At 40.5% G+C, this 20,706-nt stretch overlaps 1 protein-coding gene across 1 annotated transcript; it reads right to left on the reverse strand.

Moving 5' to 3' along the window:
* Position 1: 1 nt before the first annotated feature.
* SLC39A6 (solute carrier family 39 member 6) lies at positions 2-20,130 on the reverse strand. The gene is made up of 10 exons (XM_058802096.1): positions 20,034-20,130; positions 17,898-18,703; positions 16,485-16,665; positions 16,038-16,207; positions 14,582-14,791; positions 12,892-12,961; positions 11,280-11,657; positions 5,947-6,027; positions 3,397-3,587; positions 2-3,292 (listed from the first exon to the last, which is right to left on the reverse strand). The coding sequence occupies exons 2-10, from the start codon at positions 18,675-18,677 to the stop codon at positions 3,140-3,142; spliced, it is 2,214 nt and encodes a 737-aa protein (XP_058658079.1). The 5' UTR covers positions 18,678-18,703; positions 20,034-20,130; the 3' UTR covers positions 2-3,139.
* Positions 20,131-20,706: the final 576 nt, after the last annotated feature.

The raw sequence follows: 20,706 nt of genomic DNA on the forward strand, positions 1-20,706 counted from the left end.
GTGGTTTATTTTGTCTAGCACACAGCAATACAGTAACAGCTACAGTGACCATATATACACACACACCAAAAACGTACTTTAAATTTAAAAAAACAACCAAACAAAGAAAAACAACCCACATTCTATTAAAACAACTGTTTCCTGCTTGTGGAAAATAGAACGACCCAGTTTTTCCATAGAGATTTTAACTGCACGTGTGTCTCAGTTCAGGCAGCAGGAGAGCTTCTGTGATTCTATTTCAGCCTTTGAATTCACAGCCTGGGCTGTGTTTTATATAAACATAAAGGAGTTGCATTCCCACAGCACACATGGCATCACATTTAGGGACAAAGGATGAGAGAAACCGTACCAGCACCTGATCCCCACAGGCCAGGCAGGGGAGAACTTGAGAACTTCCACACCTTTGCTCTGAACTCCTGCTGCCCAAAATTGAAACCACTTCTGTACAAACACAGGCCAAAACCATTAGAATATGTTACAGAAATAAACCAAACCAAAACTGATTCCAGCATTTTTGCCTATTCTGTTTACCTGCACCTAGCACAGGCATTAAAGGCAGCTGTAACAGCATAAAAATTACAGTCTGTACCATTACTAAGCTACAGATGGATGCACAAAGCAGACACATTTATTATCCAGAGTAGCCAGGCACATTAAAAACTGCTGCAGAAAAACATGAACAAAAAAATAAAGGGCTGCTTAGAGGCACTGCCCCACCAGTTTGCCAAGCGTTGAGTATTTCCAACACGAGTACATTGCAACAGATGCAGATTCTACTTTGTAAGGCTGACAAAGATAAACAACAAAACAAACAAACCAGCTTAAAAAAAACAGAACAACAAACATTTTTTCATCCTGCTGATAAATAACTACAGCAAGTTTTAGTCTGTAGCATTCTCAGTTATCAGTTCGGACAGCTCCCTGTCATGGACATCTCTCCATCAATGATCAAAGAGCACTGAATGGATGGAATGTTTGTGTACAGAATAGAGACATTTCTGCACTAAAGGCAATTCTTTTTTTTTATTCCTAAATTAGCAATGGGTTTTGATATGTGGATATTTTAATAATCAAAAGCCAGCCAAGAACCCACTGGAAAACTGAAATTTGTAGATGTATTTCCATTATTTAGTCATTAATCTTAAAATCTCCTGAACAACAGCAGGTTACCTGCCCACTTCCTGTGTCATATCCAGAAAAGAAAAATCCAGCTGAACTGGCAGCTATTATGGCTGTAGGCTAACAGAAACCAGCAGTGAAAAATTCAAAGCAAACTGAGCTCGTCCACGTCTGAAATCCCCCAGGACTACAGAGATGCCAGATTTCTGTAGCAGCCAGGATTGCAGTGCAGAAGGTGGAAGCCCCACAGGCTGAAGTGCACTGTATTTATGGAGTTTTCCCACACCACAGGTGAACACCATGCCCAAGCCCTAAAAAGCCTGCTAGAACACAGGGGTGCATTAGGAGAGCTGAAGGAAGTACACCTTTCTCAACCCTGGCTTCAAAGAAGGCACAGAACAGGGTTTCATTACTGTGAGCAGAAAAGTAAATATCAATCTTGCTAACCTGAGGAAAGGCTGAAGGAAGAGAAGCTAAGTCCACTTATGTGGTACCCATTTCCCAACTCTTAAAAACCTCTCAAATCTCTCAATTAATTGAAAACATCTATTTCTGAGGTGATAGAATGGTTCCTGGCTTCCACTGTATGACAGACCAACAAACTGTTTTAATGTGTCACACATGGTATTATCAAACATTTATCTTGTTGTTCAAGCTTTTTATTCAGCTGATGATTTGAGGGAGTGGATCAGAAATAGGTGCTAACTGTTTTATTTCTGGGGTTTTTAAAGCTAGCTAGTAAGATAGCATAATTCTGTTATTTATTCATCATTAAAGAACTTTGACGTGTTCACCTTCCCTGCAAATGCAGATTTATTTTACTATTGGTTTTTTCAACCTTCTTCTTTCAGTGACATTCAGGGTGGTTAAACATATTAAGACTGTAGGCTTAAACTACATACACTTATTATCTTTAACACCTTGCTTCTCTAGATATGCTACCAAAGAAATTTTCTTATTTTGGATTTCTCAGCTTTAGTTCTTGCAAAAAAAGATAGCACAGGTTTGTGTGCAATCACACTGAACTAGAGGTAGGCAGCTCTCCCACTCAGCTCATTTTCCCAAAGTAAATCAACACTTTACTTCAGGAAGCTTTTGTAGGAAATGACTGTAGGAAGAGCCTGTAGCACTCCCCCACCTTGAAATCAAACAGGCTTTAATACACTTTTGTCACTTCAGGCAGCTTAAGTGGGATACAGCACTGCTTTTAAAGTCTTTTTGATGGGATTCACATACCTTAAAGCTTTGGCAATTTAAGAGCTGGACTTCTGTTGCTGATTTGAGAAACCAGTGAAGAGCAACTCATATCAGAATGGATGAAACAAGTCAAACATTTGATGTAAACACTTAGGATATGGTTTTACATCAATTTGTTTGCAGTAGAAACCAACTGGAATATGACATAGGAATCCACAAGCTACTGAGAGAACCAGCACCACCACAAAGGATAGAATGGACTTATCTGCCTTTCTGTATAAACCAGGTGGATGCAGAAGAGATGAGTTTTTACCAATAAATACATGCTAACCACTACATGTCTTGTCCTTGTTTTACTTTGCTCACTGTGCTTTGTATCCACTGATTTTAACTGTGCTAAAATAAAAACCACTGTTGTTTTACTTCTGTAAACCAGCAAAACCAATGAAGTAAAAAACATCACATATAATTACATACAGTAAATAAATTCAGTAAAAAAATAACCTACCCCCCCCCCCACAAACAATACAAATAATATAGATTTGGCCATGTTTTACTAAGTACCACTTTCCAAGTACCATAAGCAATGCTAAATCCCAAGTAAAAAAAATACAATTAAAAACAAACAAACAAAACTCAAACAAACCCCAAACTTTACAGTGTTCCTTTCTATCAGGCAAGAAGGGAGGGAAGTACACAACAACAAGGCACACCAACAAAAATATCTAGTCTATATCAAATGTACCTTTCCAATAAGGAAATTCGTAGAAAAAACCTCTACCACTTATAATTTGACACCAAGGTGTCTTCCTGGCAACCAGGATTACAAGTTTATGCTGAATACAATCTTATGTTCAAATACTGAGATAAGCAGCATTATCCCAAATCCCAGGAGAATGCCAGCATTCTGTAACAGGAAGTATCCCCACCGGCTACATCCATGGTCACTGGCATCGTTGTGGAGCATTTCAGGTACCTAAACAAACAAGGAGGTGTTAAATACCTTCAAAAGAAACAGTTGCTTCAAATCATTAATTATTAAGCTGTGTTACACAAATTCAAACAGGTCTAAGCACTTACCATATCCACAAGAGCCACATACATGAACAAGCCAGCAGTAAGTGCAAATATCCACATTGAAACGTTGTCAGCATAATGACCAATGAGGATCCCAGTGGCCATCCCAAGGTAGGCCAGCATAGCTGACAGAGCGTTGTAAAGCACAGCTTGCTTGACAGTCATACCAGCTTTTAGGAGGACAGCAAAATCTCCTATAACAGGGGGAAAAAAAAGCCAAGACAAAGTTTTCATTCTTGGGCAGGTACTGCAGTGTTGTCATATGTACTAAGCTACATTTATGCTGTTGTTTGCCTTATTTTTTTTCCTTCATAAAGTCAGAAATCACTGACGGACAGAAATTTAAAGGGTGCACATGAACAACAACACAGCGGCAAATACTGTAAGTTTATAATTATAAAGTATCTGCATTTGGGAAAGAAGCAGCTTCTTGCTGAATCACAGAACATCCTGACTTAGAAAGGACCCAGAAGGATCATCAAGTCTAACTCCTGGCCCTGCACAGGACAGCCCCAAGATCACACCATGTGCCAGAGAGCACTGTCCAAACACTCCTTGAACACTCAGCCTTGGTGCTGTGACCACTTCCCTGGGGAGCCTGTTCCAATGCCCAAACACCCTCTGGGGTGAGGGTTTTCCCCCTCTGGGTGAAAAACATTGTCCCAATATCCAACCTATACTTTTCCTGACACAACTTCAGGCCATTCCCTTGGATCCTGTCACAGGACAGAAGAGATCAGTGCCTGCCCCTTGTCTTCCCCTCATGAGAAAGCTGTAGAGTGCAATGAGGTCTCCCCTCAGTCTCCTCCAGGCTGAACAGACCAAGCGACCTCAGCTGCTCCTCAAGGCCCTTCCCCATCTTTGTACCCCTCCTTTGGATGGTCTTGAATAGCTTCACATCCTCAAGCAGTTTGAATTTAAACCACCACTGTAAAACGCTGTAGTACCTGATATGCCTGAGTGTTCCTACAGTAGAATATTCCCACTCAATTGCATATTCAATTTATCATCCTGTAACTGCTCTTTTTACTTTTAATCTGTTTTATAAATTTAACATTTCTTTATTAATTTCTGTACATGATCCTTAACATCTCATTTTTACTTGATAGAATGATAAGCCACTATCCAGAAACAGATTTTCTGTAATTCAGAAAATATTTTTTCTAAACCAGAGTAATATAAGCTTATTATTTGAAAATAAAATGGATTCTTTATAAGTTATCTCCAGTTAAAGTAAACAAAAGCGATTTTCAAAGCTGATTTGAGTAATTTGTTACAACAGCTTTCCTACAAGCTATTGCAATTAAAATGAACCAGTATATTAAAAAACATTGCTTAGCATTAACAACAATGATACAATTTTATTCCCAGATAACCTGAACTACTCCCATTTGTTTCAATTTTCCTGTGCCACTTCATGTCCTCTGGTAAAGAAGGTGTTTCCTATCAAGTTTTCTGTTCTGATTAAAGAAGTATGATTTAAATTTTAAAAGATTTTATAAGTTCTAAAACCAACAGAACAGTTGAATCTAAAATTATAAGGTTCACAAGATGAATTTACTTCCTATATCTGAACTAACAGCATTTAGTACGTGTAATTAATACAAGTTCCATGATTAGTATGAACGAGACTCAATTCCTTCCAACCCATAAAGTTAGGTATATTTTCTCCATAATAACATATTTCTGTATAACATTATTGTATAAATATATCAAACTGTTTATATAGAGAGAGTTTAAAGTTTACACATACTGGTTTACAAGCTCCATTAAATGAAACTGAACATTTTACCCTCTGGGGAATAAAACCTTCAAAAAAGAAAGCAAACTCTTCTTTCTTCATTCTATACACCAAGTGTGACTGTGACCATGACAGCTGAGAAATAAACACCAGTTGCACACCCAAAATGATTTGACAACTGGAAAGATCAGCTTTGTCTGAAGTTCAACTAAGCACATCCATCCTGTCCTCACCAGCTGCCCTTCAAAAGGGCCAAATACTCAACTCATATTGTAAGACACGACAATAATCTCTCATGGGACTGCACACGAATTTAAATCACTTGAGCTTGAAAGACAAACTGTTTCCAGAAAGATTTCCAAGTAGTTTCAAGTTTAATTTAGAGCTACAGCAGTTCTTTGCAAGACTTAATGAAAAAGCAGCAAATGTTATGCAGAAAGTACTTTGACTAATCGTGACCTTCTTTTTAGCAGCACAAGCAGGAGAATAAAATTAAGGAGAGATGTGAGAAAATTCTGTCATGCATTCTCCTGCAATTCACAGCTTATGTTATATACAAGAAGAATAAAAACTACAACTAAAGTAGACAGAAAATGCTGTAATTGCAAGAGACAGTTTTAACAGAGTAGCTGAAATATTTCGATTTTTAAACTACTAATTCAATTTAGAAATGATTAAACAGTCTTTAAGTAAATCAGAGTATCCTTGAATATAGAACCTGATACAGATAAGTTGTCTGATCAAATTTCTGTTCTCCCACATGCACCTGTAAGGACATAGACACACAGCATATGGAAATGCTGGGGTCTTACCTAGTTCATGAGGTAATTCATGGCAAAATACAGCCACAGAAGTGCTTAAACCACTAGATAACCCTTCAGTAAAGGCTGCTCCTATGAAGAGACAGGAAAAAAAAAAGCAAACAAAACATTACTACAAATTCAGACATCAAGTGCAGAAGCACTGTTGCACATGCTTGTGTTATATTAGAACATATATTTTACTCAAATTTTAACTTGTGGAAGCATTTAAACTTTAACTGAACCGTTATGATCCTTAAGTCACAAAATTCTTCTTCAGAATCTTGCTGTTAAAGTAAACCACATTTCACTACCTTATTTCTGAACTAAGCCAAATGTACCTTTCACCATAATCCTTCCCCAAAAATGCAATAAATGGAAATACTGTCCAAAAATTCTTTTTTATTTAAGATACAAAGAGAACAAAGCAGCTCAAGAGTCAGACACCTTAGGAAAGGAAAGTCAAGACAACAATAAGAGAGGCTACAAAATCACAGTGATGGATCAACTTCTAAGCAGCTTGCTTTAAGGTAAATACGACAGCAGGTTGCTTTTAAGTGGAGAAAAAAAGCCCAAGAACCACAAAAACCCCTTAAACTAGTCCAACAGTCCTCATCTTTCTTGTCTTCTCTGCTCCTCCTGTTGCTTGCCATTTTTCTCGTTTGGCAGCAGCTCAGGAGGACGCAGCACACTGCAGAGCTGCAGCACAGCTCACACACGGCATGTCAGGTCCCCAGCTGCATGGAGAGCCTCTCCAAGGGTGCAGAGCCACATCCAGCTTCCTCTTCAGCTGCTACCAGGAGCCTGCCAGCACACAAGATGCTGCCAACAAGCAGTCAAAGAGGCACAAAGCCACGTCACAGCGGTGGGCACACAAGGGACCCAGGAGAACTGCTCCCAGAGGAAGCACTACAATGGCAATGACTCCACTGGAGACAATCCTTTTTTTCACTTACATGCTGACCTAACTCTTGAGGGACACACAGCTATCCAGGTCTTCAAGTGCAAGAAATGACCGATGCTCCTCCCTGAAGTGATGATGACAGCAGCACCATTTGTCTGGGATGTGTGCTGTGGCATCCAGGCAAGAGGATGCAGGATGTGGTGAGGAGGCACCTTTGTGGTGACAAACGGGATGGAGAGAGTCTTCAGAAGAGGTTCTACAGAGGCAAAAGGCCAAGCCCATCAGACTACAGAGGGAAGCAAGACCAAAGTAGCACTGGAACAGGAAACATGAACTCTGAGATGAGTAACATTTGAAAACAGTGAAGTCTGGCAACAGGAAGACTCTTCTGTCCCCACTGCAGCTTACTGGTCTGAAGAACATGGTCATGACCCTGGCAGCAGTGAGAGGGTGAGTGAGTCCTGCCTTGCCCAGCAGTTCAGTACATCAGATTAGAAGCACAAAATGAAAGGAAAGATTTTGTTTTTAGTGATAGGAGATTCCCTGCCATGCAGGACAAAGACAGACCTGCTGACCTGTTGCCAAGGGAAGTCCATGGGTTGCCCAGAGCCTGCCTGAAGGATGCTGTGGAGACACCAAAGCTTGTCTAGCCTGCCATGGCTAGACATACCAGCTTTCTAGAGAGACAGAATACAATTCACTTTGGGGTTTTTTTTGGCTACCTCCATGAAGGGGTTCCTTGACCACAGGGAGCTCCAGTATAAAAAGTATGAGTAAATTGTGGTTCCATATGTCTATTCAGTTTCTTGGTCAACCAGAGTAACACTAGGAATAAGGTTACAAATCATCTAACCAAGGAAAGGTGGTGGATAAGGCTACCTATGAACACAGAATATCACCATTCACACAGTCTTCAGCTGTGGAGGTCACAGTACTGGACACACAAACCAGGATGTTCCTTGAGTGTATTGGTCATGGTTTCCTACTATAGAGGACACAAAAACCAGCCAGGATTAGCATTGTCAATTGACCTGTTGCTCAAAAACAAGGAAAAACTGATGGCAAATACAGCAAAAAATGACATCTTGTGAGCATGAGGTAACTGAGTTCAGGACACAGGAGGAGGCTGGAAGAAGAAGAAGCAAAATTAAGACTCTAGGCTTTAGTGAAGCAGATTCTGACTTATTTAAGGAATTGCAGTGTAGGGAATGAGTCAAAAGAGATAATGTGGCCAGAAGGGGTGGCCAGTTTGCAGAGCACAGAAATACACAAACAAACAAGCCTGTTTGTGCAGGAACACTTGCAAAAGATGTGCCCTGCTAAGCAGTGTGTTATTAAGATTTAAATTATAGTTTGAATCTTAATAACAGTAAGTAATTAAGATTCAAAAAGGAAGCACCCAAGAAATAGGAACAAAGACTGGGAACTTAGCAAAGAAGCCAAAAGCAGTGGAACAAAAGGGAAGAAGACCAAAGCCCAGCTTGAACTAAAACTAACAAGACTCCAAAGATAACAAGAAACAGTTCTACAAGAATGTCAGCTGAGAAACAGAGTTCATGAAAAATTCGCATCTGTTGATAGATGAGGAAGGGAATAAACAGTAGACATAACATGAGGCAAAGCACCAGCACAGCCTTCACCTCAGTCTTTGTCAACAAAGCCAGATCCCAGCTCCATTCCAGAAAGAAAGAGACAGCAAACCACAGAAGCAACAGTTCAGAGAAATGCAGAAAAACCAGGAAATGCTCAGGTGCATCCCAGGATGGGACTCACCTGAGGGTACTGACAGAGTTACTAGTGTGACTAAAAAGCTGCTGTTGATCATGTGTGGAAAACCATGGCTATAGAAGGCCCCACTGGAGCTCTGGGAAAAGGATAACATTATTCCCATCTTTAAGAAAGGACTCAGGAGTGGTCAGTGTCATCTCAGTTCCTGAAAAGATCATGTGGAATATGCTCTTTAAATCCCTCTCCAAAAGCTGCATCCAGCTTGAGGAAATAATTGATCATACAGATGGTGAATACAACAGAACTTCAGCAGGATTTCTGACACTATCTCCTATAGCAATCTTTTCTGGGCAAAGAGGAAATATGGGCTTGCACAATGACTGGACTGCTGGGCCAACAGGGCCTGAAGGCTGGTAAGAAATAGAGCTCACCAGGACAAAAACTGCAACCATTTTCTTCAGTATCTTCACTAATGATCTGGATAAAACAGATGGCACCAACAGAAAATTTAAGGGAAAGCAGGGAGAAAGTAAGGGCTGAGGTGACACACCAAGCACTAGAGCTTTAGACAAGACCATAGCAGACTTAATTCTTATGAAGTCCAAAGAGAAAAAGTAAGTAATTAAAGTACAAGCTTAAATAACAAGAATATCTCTTTTTATTTATTCATTGCTAAAAAGAGGTCCTGAAATGTTAACAAATTGAAGATGAAATTAATATATCTGGCATTATCCCCTCTCAAGATGCTGATTTATCTTAAAATATACTTTTAAGACATGACTCCTCTCAAAAGCTGAAGGAAAAAAATATCTATGCAAGACTAGTATAAAAATAGTGTTCTGCATTTTACTTATTTAGTTGTAATTACACCTAAAAGTTCAAATCACAGATGATCCTTTTGCACAAATGAGTCAGATGCAACAGTTCCACGCCTTAATAAAAAAATAAGCACTTTTAAATCTTGTTCCTACATAATTAGCACAACAGATTTGAGGCAAAAAGTAACAAATGGAACTTATGAACAACAAATCACATGAAGTGAATGAACTTAAATGAAGGGTTATGCTGGCTAAAGTTATCTTTACAGAAGTGTTCATGTCTTCTTTAAAATACAGATTAACTACTACACCAGTAGCATTGGCATTTTCACAACACCATCAAATTGATGGTTTCCCATAATACTTTTAAGCACATACAGAACTGAAGGAAACCCATATTTCCATTAGCCTGAACAAGCTACACAGCAGGACTTCTGAAAGCTATTGCTCTCACTTGTTCAATAAGCCTTTATTAACCTTTCTCATACTTTTCCCTTCATAACTATAAAGTCATAGCTCCTTCCCAAATCTCCCTAATGCCAAGAGGTAATTGATTCTGTGTCATTTGTATGCAAATCTTCCTTCTACCACATTTTTCACTACTGATCCGCTCAAAAATTTACATTTCATGCTTCAACTTTCATCAAAAATGAGATTAAATCAGAAAGTCTCTTTTCACATTACACTTTGAATTGACTGAATCTGAACAACTGCAAATATTGCTGTGAGAAAATAGTTCTTATTGGGTTTCCTCTTCAAACAAGAATGAATTTTTTCCTACAATAAAATGTACAGAAAGACTGATGCTGCTGAACTGCCTCCAGTATGCTAAACAGACTGGAAATGAATCCAATACCTGTAAAGATTAGTCCTAAATACAATAGTCAAGATCAGGAAAGATTAGCATAAGTACTGAAGATTATTGATTTGACTTCACTTTCTGTGACTTACTTTAACCTTTTAAATTCAATATACCTGTAATCTAGTTCTCCTTCTAAGAAAAACATGACAGAGTTCCCAAACCTGACCTCCCAGACAGAAGTCCAAAACAAAACACTCCATCTACTATTTTTGTGATAAAGAAGTATTTTCACTGAAGCATTATCAAGAAAGACTGAGCAACCACACGCATTAAGGGGAAAATAGGGGCATGAACTCAGCAGAAACAAAATGTTTTTTTACAAGTAAAATAACTGTTTATACCTGTTCCATTTTTTAAAAAATGGAGTATTACGCTCAACTTTAGGAACAAGGTTTTGAGTATAGTATGATCACTGTTTCAGAAAATAAAATTTTCAGGCTAAAACAGATTGAAACCAGGGCCTCATCTCCCTATCCATCCGTGCTCTGGAGGAATCCTGATGTGTAACCAGGGCCCAGTACAGGCAGGCAGGCAGATATGCCAAGTATAGAACCTGACCCTGCTGCAACACAAGAGCAGATCAAAGAGAAAAATAAATAAATCAGGCAATGGTATCAGTGGCCTGACAGAAGTGAAAAAAACACAGTTACTAAGTTGAAAGATACAAGCTTGTCCCAAAAACAACTAAAATTTTAAAAAATTGCTGAGCACTTGCAGGCACAAACCCAATCTTAAATATTTTTTATAAGCCTAGCTTTAGTTTTGAAACATGTTAGCTTTAACTCTCCAAAAACAGGAAATGAAGTCCAGTTTATAGATTTTCTAAAGAAACAGAGCTGCAAACACAATTTCTGTTTCACATATTACTTACCTCCATTTTGTTAAGCTAGAGATTTTTCTTACTTATTAAGATGATGCTCTGAGAAAAAAGTTTAGACTTTAAAGATCCTCTGCTAATTAGCTACCTCCCTAACAGAGGTAAGAGACAGCTAGAAGACTTCACTGCCTTCACAGCATGCGCATTGGCACTTACCAATTGCCAGTCCATCACTAAAATTGTGCAGCCCATCTCCCATGATCACCATCCAGGCCAGCGTTGCTATCCCCGCGTCCTTCAGCTCCTCGCGCGAGTAGCGCTGGCTGTGGCTGTGGGGATGGTGGTTCTGGTGGTGGTGGTGGTGCAGAATGTGATGGTAGTCATGGTGGTGGTGGCTAAGGTGATCTGTCTGTCCCAGAGTATCGTGCAAGTGAGAATGGCATTTGTTTCTGCAGCCCCTGGACACGTATTCGTTGTCAACCTCCTCTTGATGAGAGTGAGCTATCATCACTTCTTCCTCCTCTTGTACCGTTGGCTGCTGAGAAATGAAGTTTGATGGATCTTGAGAGTCTGTCCCTAGATAGCCCTCAGGCCCTGTTACAAAAATCCAGAGTACAATGTTACACATTTTTAAAATCATCAAAGAAGCAAAGATACAATAAACAGTTTGGCTATGTGAAGCAGCAAAGAAGTTTAGAAGTTGAGACTGATAATCCAATTTCCTGAATCACAAGATTTTTTGGAAACGTTTCTACAACTTATTCAGATTTTAGAGATAATTCCCAATAGGTGAAATAAGGAAAACTTTTAGTTTCTGTCCCCTACTACTGAAGCAGCTCTTACATTATAGACACAAATGCTTCCTAAAAGGCAAAAGATCTTTTCCTCTAAGACTCACTGCAATTTAAACAACAGCAAAAGGCTCCAAGTCCCAGTCTCACAGCATGAAGACTGTTAGTTCAATTACTTCAGAAAAACCAAGTATCCGAGAAGCATGTGCCATTTAGTAATCTCAGGGCTGAAGGATGCAGAAGAAGATTGTTACAGATAATTTTGGAAACTCCTGTATTTCAAAACATATACAGGCATTTGAGTTTAACACCTAGAAAATAAACACTAAAAAACAAAGTTATCAATATAGACCATGAAATACCCTCATATAAACATTGCTGACACACCACAGTTGGTTCTTTTAACTAACTGCTGAAACTTGATAAATTTTTCCTCTGCAATTAAATGAATAAATATTTTTTTCTACATCACAGACAAGTATTTTATTACTTATAAAATTACTCTGAAAAACAGAACATCTCTTTTATCAACAACACCTAACAAGTAACTAGTCTGGTGTGTTTTGGTTTAAAGCATGATCTTGGGGATAACATGGTCATTTGCACTCTGAATGTTGAGCTTCAAGTATTGTCTCCAATTTTGTAATATTACATTTATAAATAAATAAACTAACAAAACCCAGAAATCTAAATAATGAGTGATGCATATAACATCTAGCAGTCTAAACAGAAGTGTAGAAAGTGTAGCTGTATTGCAGCTTTCACAGAATGACTTCAGCTTCTGCTGCTAAAATGAAAAGGCTTTAAGTTCCCAAACTGCAAATTCACTACTTGTAACCCACTGATCCTTTTCAAAGGAAAGCAGCAAATAGACCTAGTGCTCCACATATCAGCAGATAGACAGGTTTTGCTTTGAAAATAATTCAAATAGTGTTCCAACCTACAGTAAGAAGCAGATCTACGAGTTGCCATCAATCAGGTGTTTTTTAAACAGTGCTGCCACAAAGCAACAACTGTGTGCTATTAATGAGACTTACGATCATCCGTATCCAACTTTTCTTCATTTGCTGAAAACTTCTTACTTTCTCCATTATCTTCATTTTTTTTCTTATTCCAAAAGAAAATACTGCAGTTACAAATATTTTACTTATTTTTCAGGATATACATGAGCAACATTATATTCACAACATTTATGCAGCCTGCACAGAAAGAGGACAACATGGACGCCATATAAAGAGTGTAGAGGAGGAATATTAGAAACCTATTAAAGTAGGATGACAAAGGTTCTTCAGGCTCCATAGGAGGGGACAAAACAAAACAAAGAAGATCATAAACAAACCAGCCCACACACACAAATGCCCTACATTTCTCACAAGAAATAAGCAGAAGGTTTTCATCTCATCTGAGAAGTGACATGCATTCAATGGTGACTAATTTATTCTGCTCATTCTTTTCTATGATAATGTCAATATAATTTTTTTTATAATATACAGAAGGAAAACCAAGTAAAATCTCTCCTCCTTGCCAACTAAAGTCTGTATCACAATTTGTGATCAGTGACTCAATATCTTGGAAGGCATAATTAGTGTAACAGGAAATTCCATTCCATTCCTTGTGGCTGGGAGGAGACAAAATTCTTGCTCTGCTTAAAACTCTTCATGTTCTTTCCTGTCAAACAAATTTAACTAGAGATAGGGAAACCTCACAGTTAGTTTAGCTTCAGTATAAACCACACCAACACAAGCTCCCATGATCAAAGAGCTTACATGACATCTTCCCTGCAACTACTGCCTTAATGACCAATTTAATGAGAAAACTAAACTGAGATTATCAGTCTTTGAATTAGCCTAGCAATTAGCTATTTTTAAACTAAGTAATTAGTATTTCCTAACTTTCCTCAAGCAAGGCTTAGGATTGGTTGGAAACAGATGACCTTTAAGATACCTTCCAAGTCAAACCACTCCATGATTCTAATCTGTCACTAACTTCTGCTTAATTTTTCATATTGAGTCAATTTTGATATAATTCTTTATTCCTGGCTACACAGGTCTTTAAAGAACTGTTATGAGTAATTGGCAAGTTACCAACACTAATGACCTGCCAAAATTCAGTTATATACCTTACACATAAAAACCAGCATAACAATCTGAGAGCTGCATTTTTGGGGGAGAGAAGGGAAAGCACCAAGGGGCTTGACAGACTGTTTCCTCATGGAATGCTATTCCATAAAGTCACTTTCTAGAGTATACTTGGATTCTTATTTATCTAAGAACTTACTGCCAACCCTTTCCTGTCTCTGCAAGTACCCTCCTCAACAGCAGTACAGTAACTGTACAAACTTATTGAATCCAGGATTAGAATTAAAATAATAATAAAACTGTTCAGATAGTTATAAACGTCTCAAGATGTCAGAAAGAAGTCAGTAATGAGGTGAGTTCTTAAATCACTCTGTTAAAATTGAAGATGCAACTGGACATTTTCTTATTAAACAATTCACTGCAATGTCAAACCCTGTACTATACTGTCTGGTTATGGAGATAGCAAAGAGCCCTTAATAAAAGGTTTAGAAGTGTATGTGTCCCTAATAAAAATGACATTCTAATACTAACCCAGTCAGCCATTGCTATTAAATCAAAAGATATATGATATTCATGGGAGGTTTTTTAATAAGTGTTTTCAGAAATGAGCATGTAATACAATAGAGTTTCAGAGTAATAGTCTCCTTACCTTTTTCTTCTTGTCTTTAAATTGTTTTATTAACGTGATCAAATGCTCCACTAGAAACATGAAGTACAAGCCTCCAAGTGCTGTAAGTCCTTTCCATGTAGAATCCAGGTAAGCATTCTCCTCTGTACTTTGAAAAACAAGATGTTTGTACATAGAGCCTTTTTGGTCAAGCAGAGGCTTTTCATGGTGATGGTGATGGTTTCCATGAGACTAAGGGGAGAACAAAAAGGGGAAAGTCCTTATATTAAAAAGAAATGTAATGTAAGAAACATAAAGGGTATTCTTCACATAATTTCCTCATGTCTGGAGTCCAGACTTGACAATTTTCACAGGGCAAATGCTCTGCTTACAGACTCAATTACAAAGGAATCTGTTGATTGGAAATTTGTTGATAGGAAGAAACATTGCAAGGACTGAGCACAGGCCTACACACTGAAGCTGCATGGATACTGCTTAATCCAAGGTGTACAGCTGCTCCCACACAAACTCCTGACACCATCAAGGAATCCACATTTTAAGCAGTGGTCATAGCCAGCACACCAGTTAGCCTCCCATCTAAGAAATCTCATAGATGTAAAACAATTTTTTCTACAAGGAAGTTGGCTGTAATTTCTTTCTTTAAAGTAAGTCTGACACTTTCCCTGTCCTTACTGAATACAGGTATGATCAAAAATAAAAAACCTTTTTGCACATCTCATTAACATGTGATTTGACTTACATAACCTTACACAGCAAGTGCAAAATTAACTGAAAGGAAAAAAAACACCTGGTAGATTACAGGCAGGACTGAGAAACCACAGAATCTGCACTTTTATCCATTTTATTTGAAAGCTGAAACAAGCTACTTTTGCAGGGGGAGAAGGTCTGTTTAAGAACCTCAAGAAAGGCAGAAATTTAGCAATCATATTCCCATTTCATTGTCCCTATTACATAACAGCAATTCCAAAATCCATCAAGTAGTATTTTCCCCAGGACTTCAGAAATTATGGATTCTGGTAAAGAAAAAGAAAAATCACAATGGGTAAGCCATCAACATAAGTGGGTTGTAACAAAAAATAGTTGATTATTCATTTCACATTTAAAGCATTCAGTGAGCCATTTTCACTACCTCTGAAGTCTATTAAATTGGAGGAAAAAAAGGGGCAGCATTGCAATAAACCACTAGGAAAATTTATGCAAAATTCTTGCATTCAAGGAACAATACAGGGACGTGGCAGTTCATATGAGTAAGAACAGGAAATAGAGAGTGGGATAATGCCATGAAGCTCTTGAATTTATAAAGACTGTGAAATGAACAATACAGATGTTCCAAATGGAAAACCTTTCTATCAAACAACCTGCATAACAAGGTTGAGAAATGACTCATCAAATGGGTACAAACTAATAGGGCACTAATACATAGAGCTGTCAAGTTCTCTGCTGGGAGATAATAAATGCAACAGTAATTAATACTTACATGTGGAAGGAGGTGTAAGAAGGCATCTCCACTCAAGGTCCCCACAGCCAGCGCCACAAGAAAACTCAGAAGAAATTTGAAAAACACTCGATTCATCAGTGGTACCAATATAACACCCAGCAAGGAAAGAAAGCTGATGACAGAGATGGATATAAAGCCACCAATCCAAGCTGGCAAAAAAAAAAAAAAAAAAAAAGGCAACAACAATAAGTAACAGCTGATTACATGACTTTGTTTGCTTAATGTTTCTGTTATCGAACACACCTGATCATTCAATTCATCAGATGTTAACAAAAGGTATGCCACAAAGATTTCTCTCTAATCCTAGTGAAGTACCAGAAGAAAACAACACTTCTTACAACTATGAAATAAGTTTCTTGGATTTTATAACCAACATAAACATTTATCCATTAAGCTTTGATGTTACAAAAAAACAACCCAGCCTACCTATTTGCAGAGAAAAACTTTTTGGAGGAGTTTCAGCTTTTTCACTAGTAGCATGGACTATGCAGTACTTGCCATCAATCTGGTTAATAAGAGCTGGGCAGAGATAACTAAATTCTGTAGCAGTCAACAATACTTGAGTGCCTATTCCATGAGACTGCATCAGTTTGGATGCATTGGAGCACTGTGGAAACAGACAAGTTAAAGATTAACTAGAAGCAAAATACCACGATACATCTTAAAAGGACTGCACATCCCACATTAATTGAAATTTAGTGGCACCACATGAAAGCAGCTCTATCAACACAACTCAAAAACTGTTAACAAACCCATTTAGTAAAAAATGTACTTCCACCCCAACCCTGCCCCAGAAAGCTGGTTTGGGAGTCTGGGTAGATGACATGTAATTATTACTCATTCTCAGCACAAATGGGTCAGATGCTTTGATGTACAAACAGAAAAAGCCTAACACTTTTCAGTCAGTTTTAAAGGCCACAGAACTAAGCGTTACCAAGGTCAAATACCCTTTTGTGGCAGTGACTGCTGTGGAAGGTCTTGTGCAGAGTATGTTGTACATAAACTCCCTCGAGTAAATAGCTCCCCACTGTACAACCCACACACAGTCTCAGTGGGTTTAAAGAACAGCAGAACTTCTGCTTCCACAGTGCAGAACACAGCAACAACTTGTGAATTCAGCACCCACCACCACATGCCACACAACACCCACAGAGTTACCTGGCATGGCTGCAAACATTAAGATCCTACTTGCTTTTTAAAGCCTTTAATGGAAAAGGATCTGACTATTTAAGAAAAATGTCTACAACACAACTATACTCTTTATCAGTCTACAACACAACTACACTCTTTATCAGTGCTAATTTTATACTATTTTAAAGTAACATGTGACACTTTGCCACAATCTTTTTCAGAGATGTTTACATACAGTTCTTAGATGGAGAGGGAAGGTGTTAGAGGAGGATGGTTCTACACTATCACAATGTGAGACAGCTTTGATAAGAATCACAGTACCTTAACTTGATTTTTTTACTTTCACTCCATTAATAGGAAAACAAGACAGATTCCTGATCTAAGGCAGAACTGCAAGTTTAAAACTGTAGATGTTTTTCAGGTTTAGTATCAATTTATTTAATATTTAGTAACAGTTAAATATATAAATAATAAATGCATTAAACCAAGTGTATGTTTATGCTTAATTTTCCTCTGAGCTTGTGAACATAACACCATATTCCCCTCAAAATGTTCAGTTCCAAGAAAAGCTGCTTGCATGTGTTTGGCTATGGGTATTGTTACACCACAAAATCTGCACCCAGGTAAAAAATAAGCACCTGAAAAATAAACCATGACAACATTCCTGGTGGATCTGGATTCCTGAGAATACAACAGGACCAGTCTCACCTCTTGCGTGTTCTGTTTTTTCAGCTTGGAATAGAGGTAGCTCCCTCTCTCCAGCTCCTTGGGAGAAGCACGAGACTCGTTTGCCTTTGTGGCACCTGGCCAGGTGCCATTGCGGCCCCCTGTGACATTAAGGGCACCAGGGCCAGCCGCACCCACACGAACAACAGGCTTGGCTTCCCCAGGCTGCACGTCCTGGAGCTCGGCGTGGCCGCCCGCGGCAGCGATGACGGACACCGGGATCTCATGGAGCGCGTTCTTGCTGCGCACAAAGTTCTGCTGCCGCTCCACGCCCTCGGCCTTGTGCGGCTCCTTCCCGTGGCTGCTCCTGTGGTCTTTGCTAGCATCAGACTCGTGGCTTGGACAAGCAGTCTTCTCAGAGCCTTTACTCAATGAAACGTGATTATGATGAGAGTGATGGTCGTGGTCGTGATGGTCATGATTGTGGTCATGATCATGATTGTGGTCATGATCGTGACTGTGGTCATGATCGTGATCGTGGCTTATTTTAATCCTTTTCATTTTATCTATACCTATGTTCTGTAGCAGTTTTCTAAACCCATCAATTGACAGAGAGTTGTTTTCTCCATAACGATTAAAAAGTTCTTGAAGGTGTAATTTCTGTATCAGTCCTGCCAAGTCAGTATTAACACCCACTGTCTTTTCTGGAAAAGCTCTCTCTGATGTGTGCACAACAGTAGCCATCTCCACTCCATGGTGATAACTTTCACACAGCAGTATGGAAAACGATACAAGGAAAATAACTGATACTGTACTCTCCATTGCAGTTCCTTTTCAGCACTGAAAATCTGGAAAAAGAGGAAAATTTAAATAGCTTGCACAAAACCAATCACGTTATCCTCTGTAACACACAATCATAATTTGCTTAAACAAAAAAAACACCACAACAGACAAAACCAAACCCTGCTCAAAGTACCAATGCAGCAAGAGACATTTAAATTTCTTACACATTCAGCGCTTTTCCCAGATGTGTTGCCTCGGGCACAGAAGAAGCTGAATACCACAGTGAGGTCACTGGCCATGAACACTTCCCCAGGTGCCAGCTTACCTTTGTTCAGGTCTGCCTGAGTCACTGCTGACATGAAAACCCTCAAGGGTGCACCAACTAAGTTCCAAGTTAGGGTTTTCCCGTGCTTAAAAAAAGCCCTGCAGTTTCTGACTGAGCAATGAATAAGTCATATAAATTATACATTCCTGCTTAAGAATCGAAATTCCCAACCCTTCATCACTGGATTTCCCAGAGGTTTTGGCAAACCAGCTGGGCGAGTGTTTCCAGCACTCCACAAAAATTTGGCTTTTTAGGCTGTCACGTTCTGCCTTTGTTTTAACATTAGTGTGGCACGGCTCCTTTCACTAGGCAGGCTTTCACTTGTTCCATTGCTGTGGACCAGATGCTCACAAGTGTGAGCGTTTGTGTGTTTCATTCCACAAATACTCCAGCAGGGCTGCGAATTAACAGCTATGGAGACTGCGAGCAGGGCAGTGCTGCCTCAGCCCTTTTCAGGGCAATGAGGAGAACGTCCGTTTTCAAAAGTATTAGTCAGCCTGGAAAACCCCATTGCCGCCGCCAGAAACAGACGAGGGGATCTCGTCATTGCCCATAAGTGACTGAAAGAGGAGTGCCACAAGGATGGATCCCGGCTCTTCCCGGCGGTGCCCAGCAATGGGACAAGAGGCAACGCGCAGAAACTAATGCACAGAGAGCGGCCTCGGAAAATGTGGAAGAACTGTACTGTGCGGGTGACCGAGCACTGGAACAGACTGTCCAGAGAGGGTGAGGAGTCTCCCTCACGGGAGAAATGGAACACACGAGTTCAAGAACCGTCTGGGCGCAATCCTGTACCACGTGCTCGGGAACGACCCTCCCGGAGCAGCGCGGCTGGACCAGACGTTCCACCCTGGTCCCTCCCAACCTGTCCCACCCCGCGGTCTATGACCCGCAGCAGCCGCTCAGCGCCCGCGGCCCCCGCGGCCACCCCGCACCGGCGGAGCCGGCCCCGGTCGCCCGCGCTGCCCTGAGCGCGGCGGTTGCCGCGGGGCCCGGGCCCGGGCCCGGCACACACCGCCCCACGAGAGGCCGCCGCAGCAGGAGAGGGAGGAAAAGCAGCCCGAGGTTACCTCTGCCGCCGCCGGGCCGGGCTCAGCCGCACCACCGCCGCTGCCCGCCCGCGCCGGCCGCGCCGCGCCCCTTCCCTTCGCTTCCCTTCCTTTTCCGGGTACGGCGGCTCCAGCGGGGCGGGGCCGCCTCACGTGGGGCCCGAGCGGCCGCGGCCTCGACGGAGCCGCCCCCGGAGCCTGCCAGGGGCGTCCCACAGCTCCTGTCTGCCGCCAGGGCCCGGGACAGAGCCCGCAGCAAGGAGGAGGTGGCCCGGGAGGAAGGCTAGATCCCGGGAGGTTCCCTGTTTGAGAAGTCACTGACGTCTGGATTTAGGGTTTCGCGAGAGGTGTGAATAATCCCCAAAGAGTTGAAAGGATGAGAGTCAGAGAAGTCTTTTCCTCCCAGAAAACGCGAGTCATTTAGGGCTGGCAGCGTTGGTTTGGATGATGGCGCTGGGTGTGGTAGCGTTCCCTAGGGGCTTGGAAAGGGTTTCGTGCAAGGATTCCCGGTGTTACAAAGAGTGCGTGTGTGGGCAGGCCAGGGCCGGGATCGGGCTGGCCGGCTGTGAGCCAAGGGTGCGGTGAGTGGCGAGGGATGTCGGCTTTCCACGGCATCCACAGGGCCTCTGCGGTGAGCGCTGTTTGCTCAAACCTGTCATTATAGTTAATGATCTGGCAGAAGGATCACTCTGTG

The sequence above is a fragment of the Ammospiza caudacuta genome, chromosome 1, assembly GCF_027887145.1.
Source record: "Ammospiza caudacuta isolate bAmmCau1 chromosome 1, bAmmCau1.pri, whole genome shotgun sequence".
Taxonomy (NCBI): Eukaryota; Metazoa; Chordata; class Aves; order Passeriformes; family Passerellidae; genus Ammospiza; species Ammospiza caudacuta.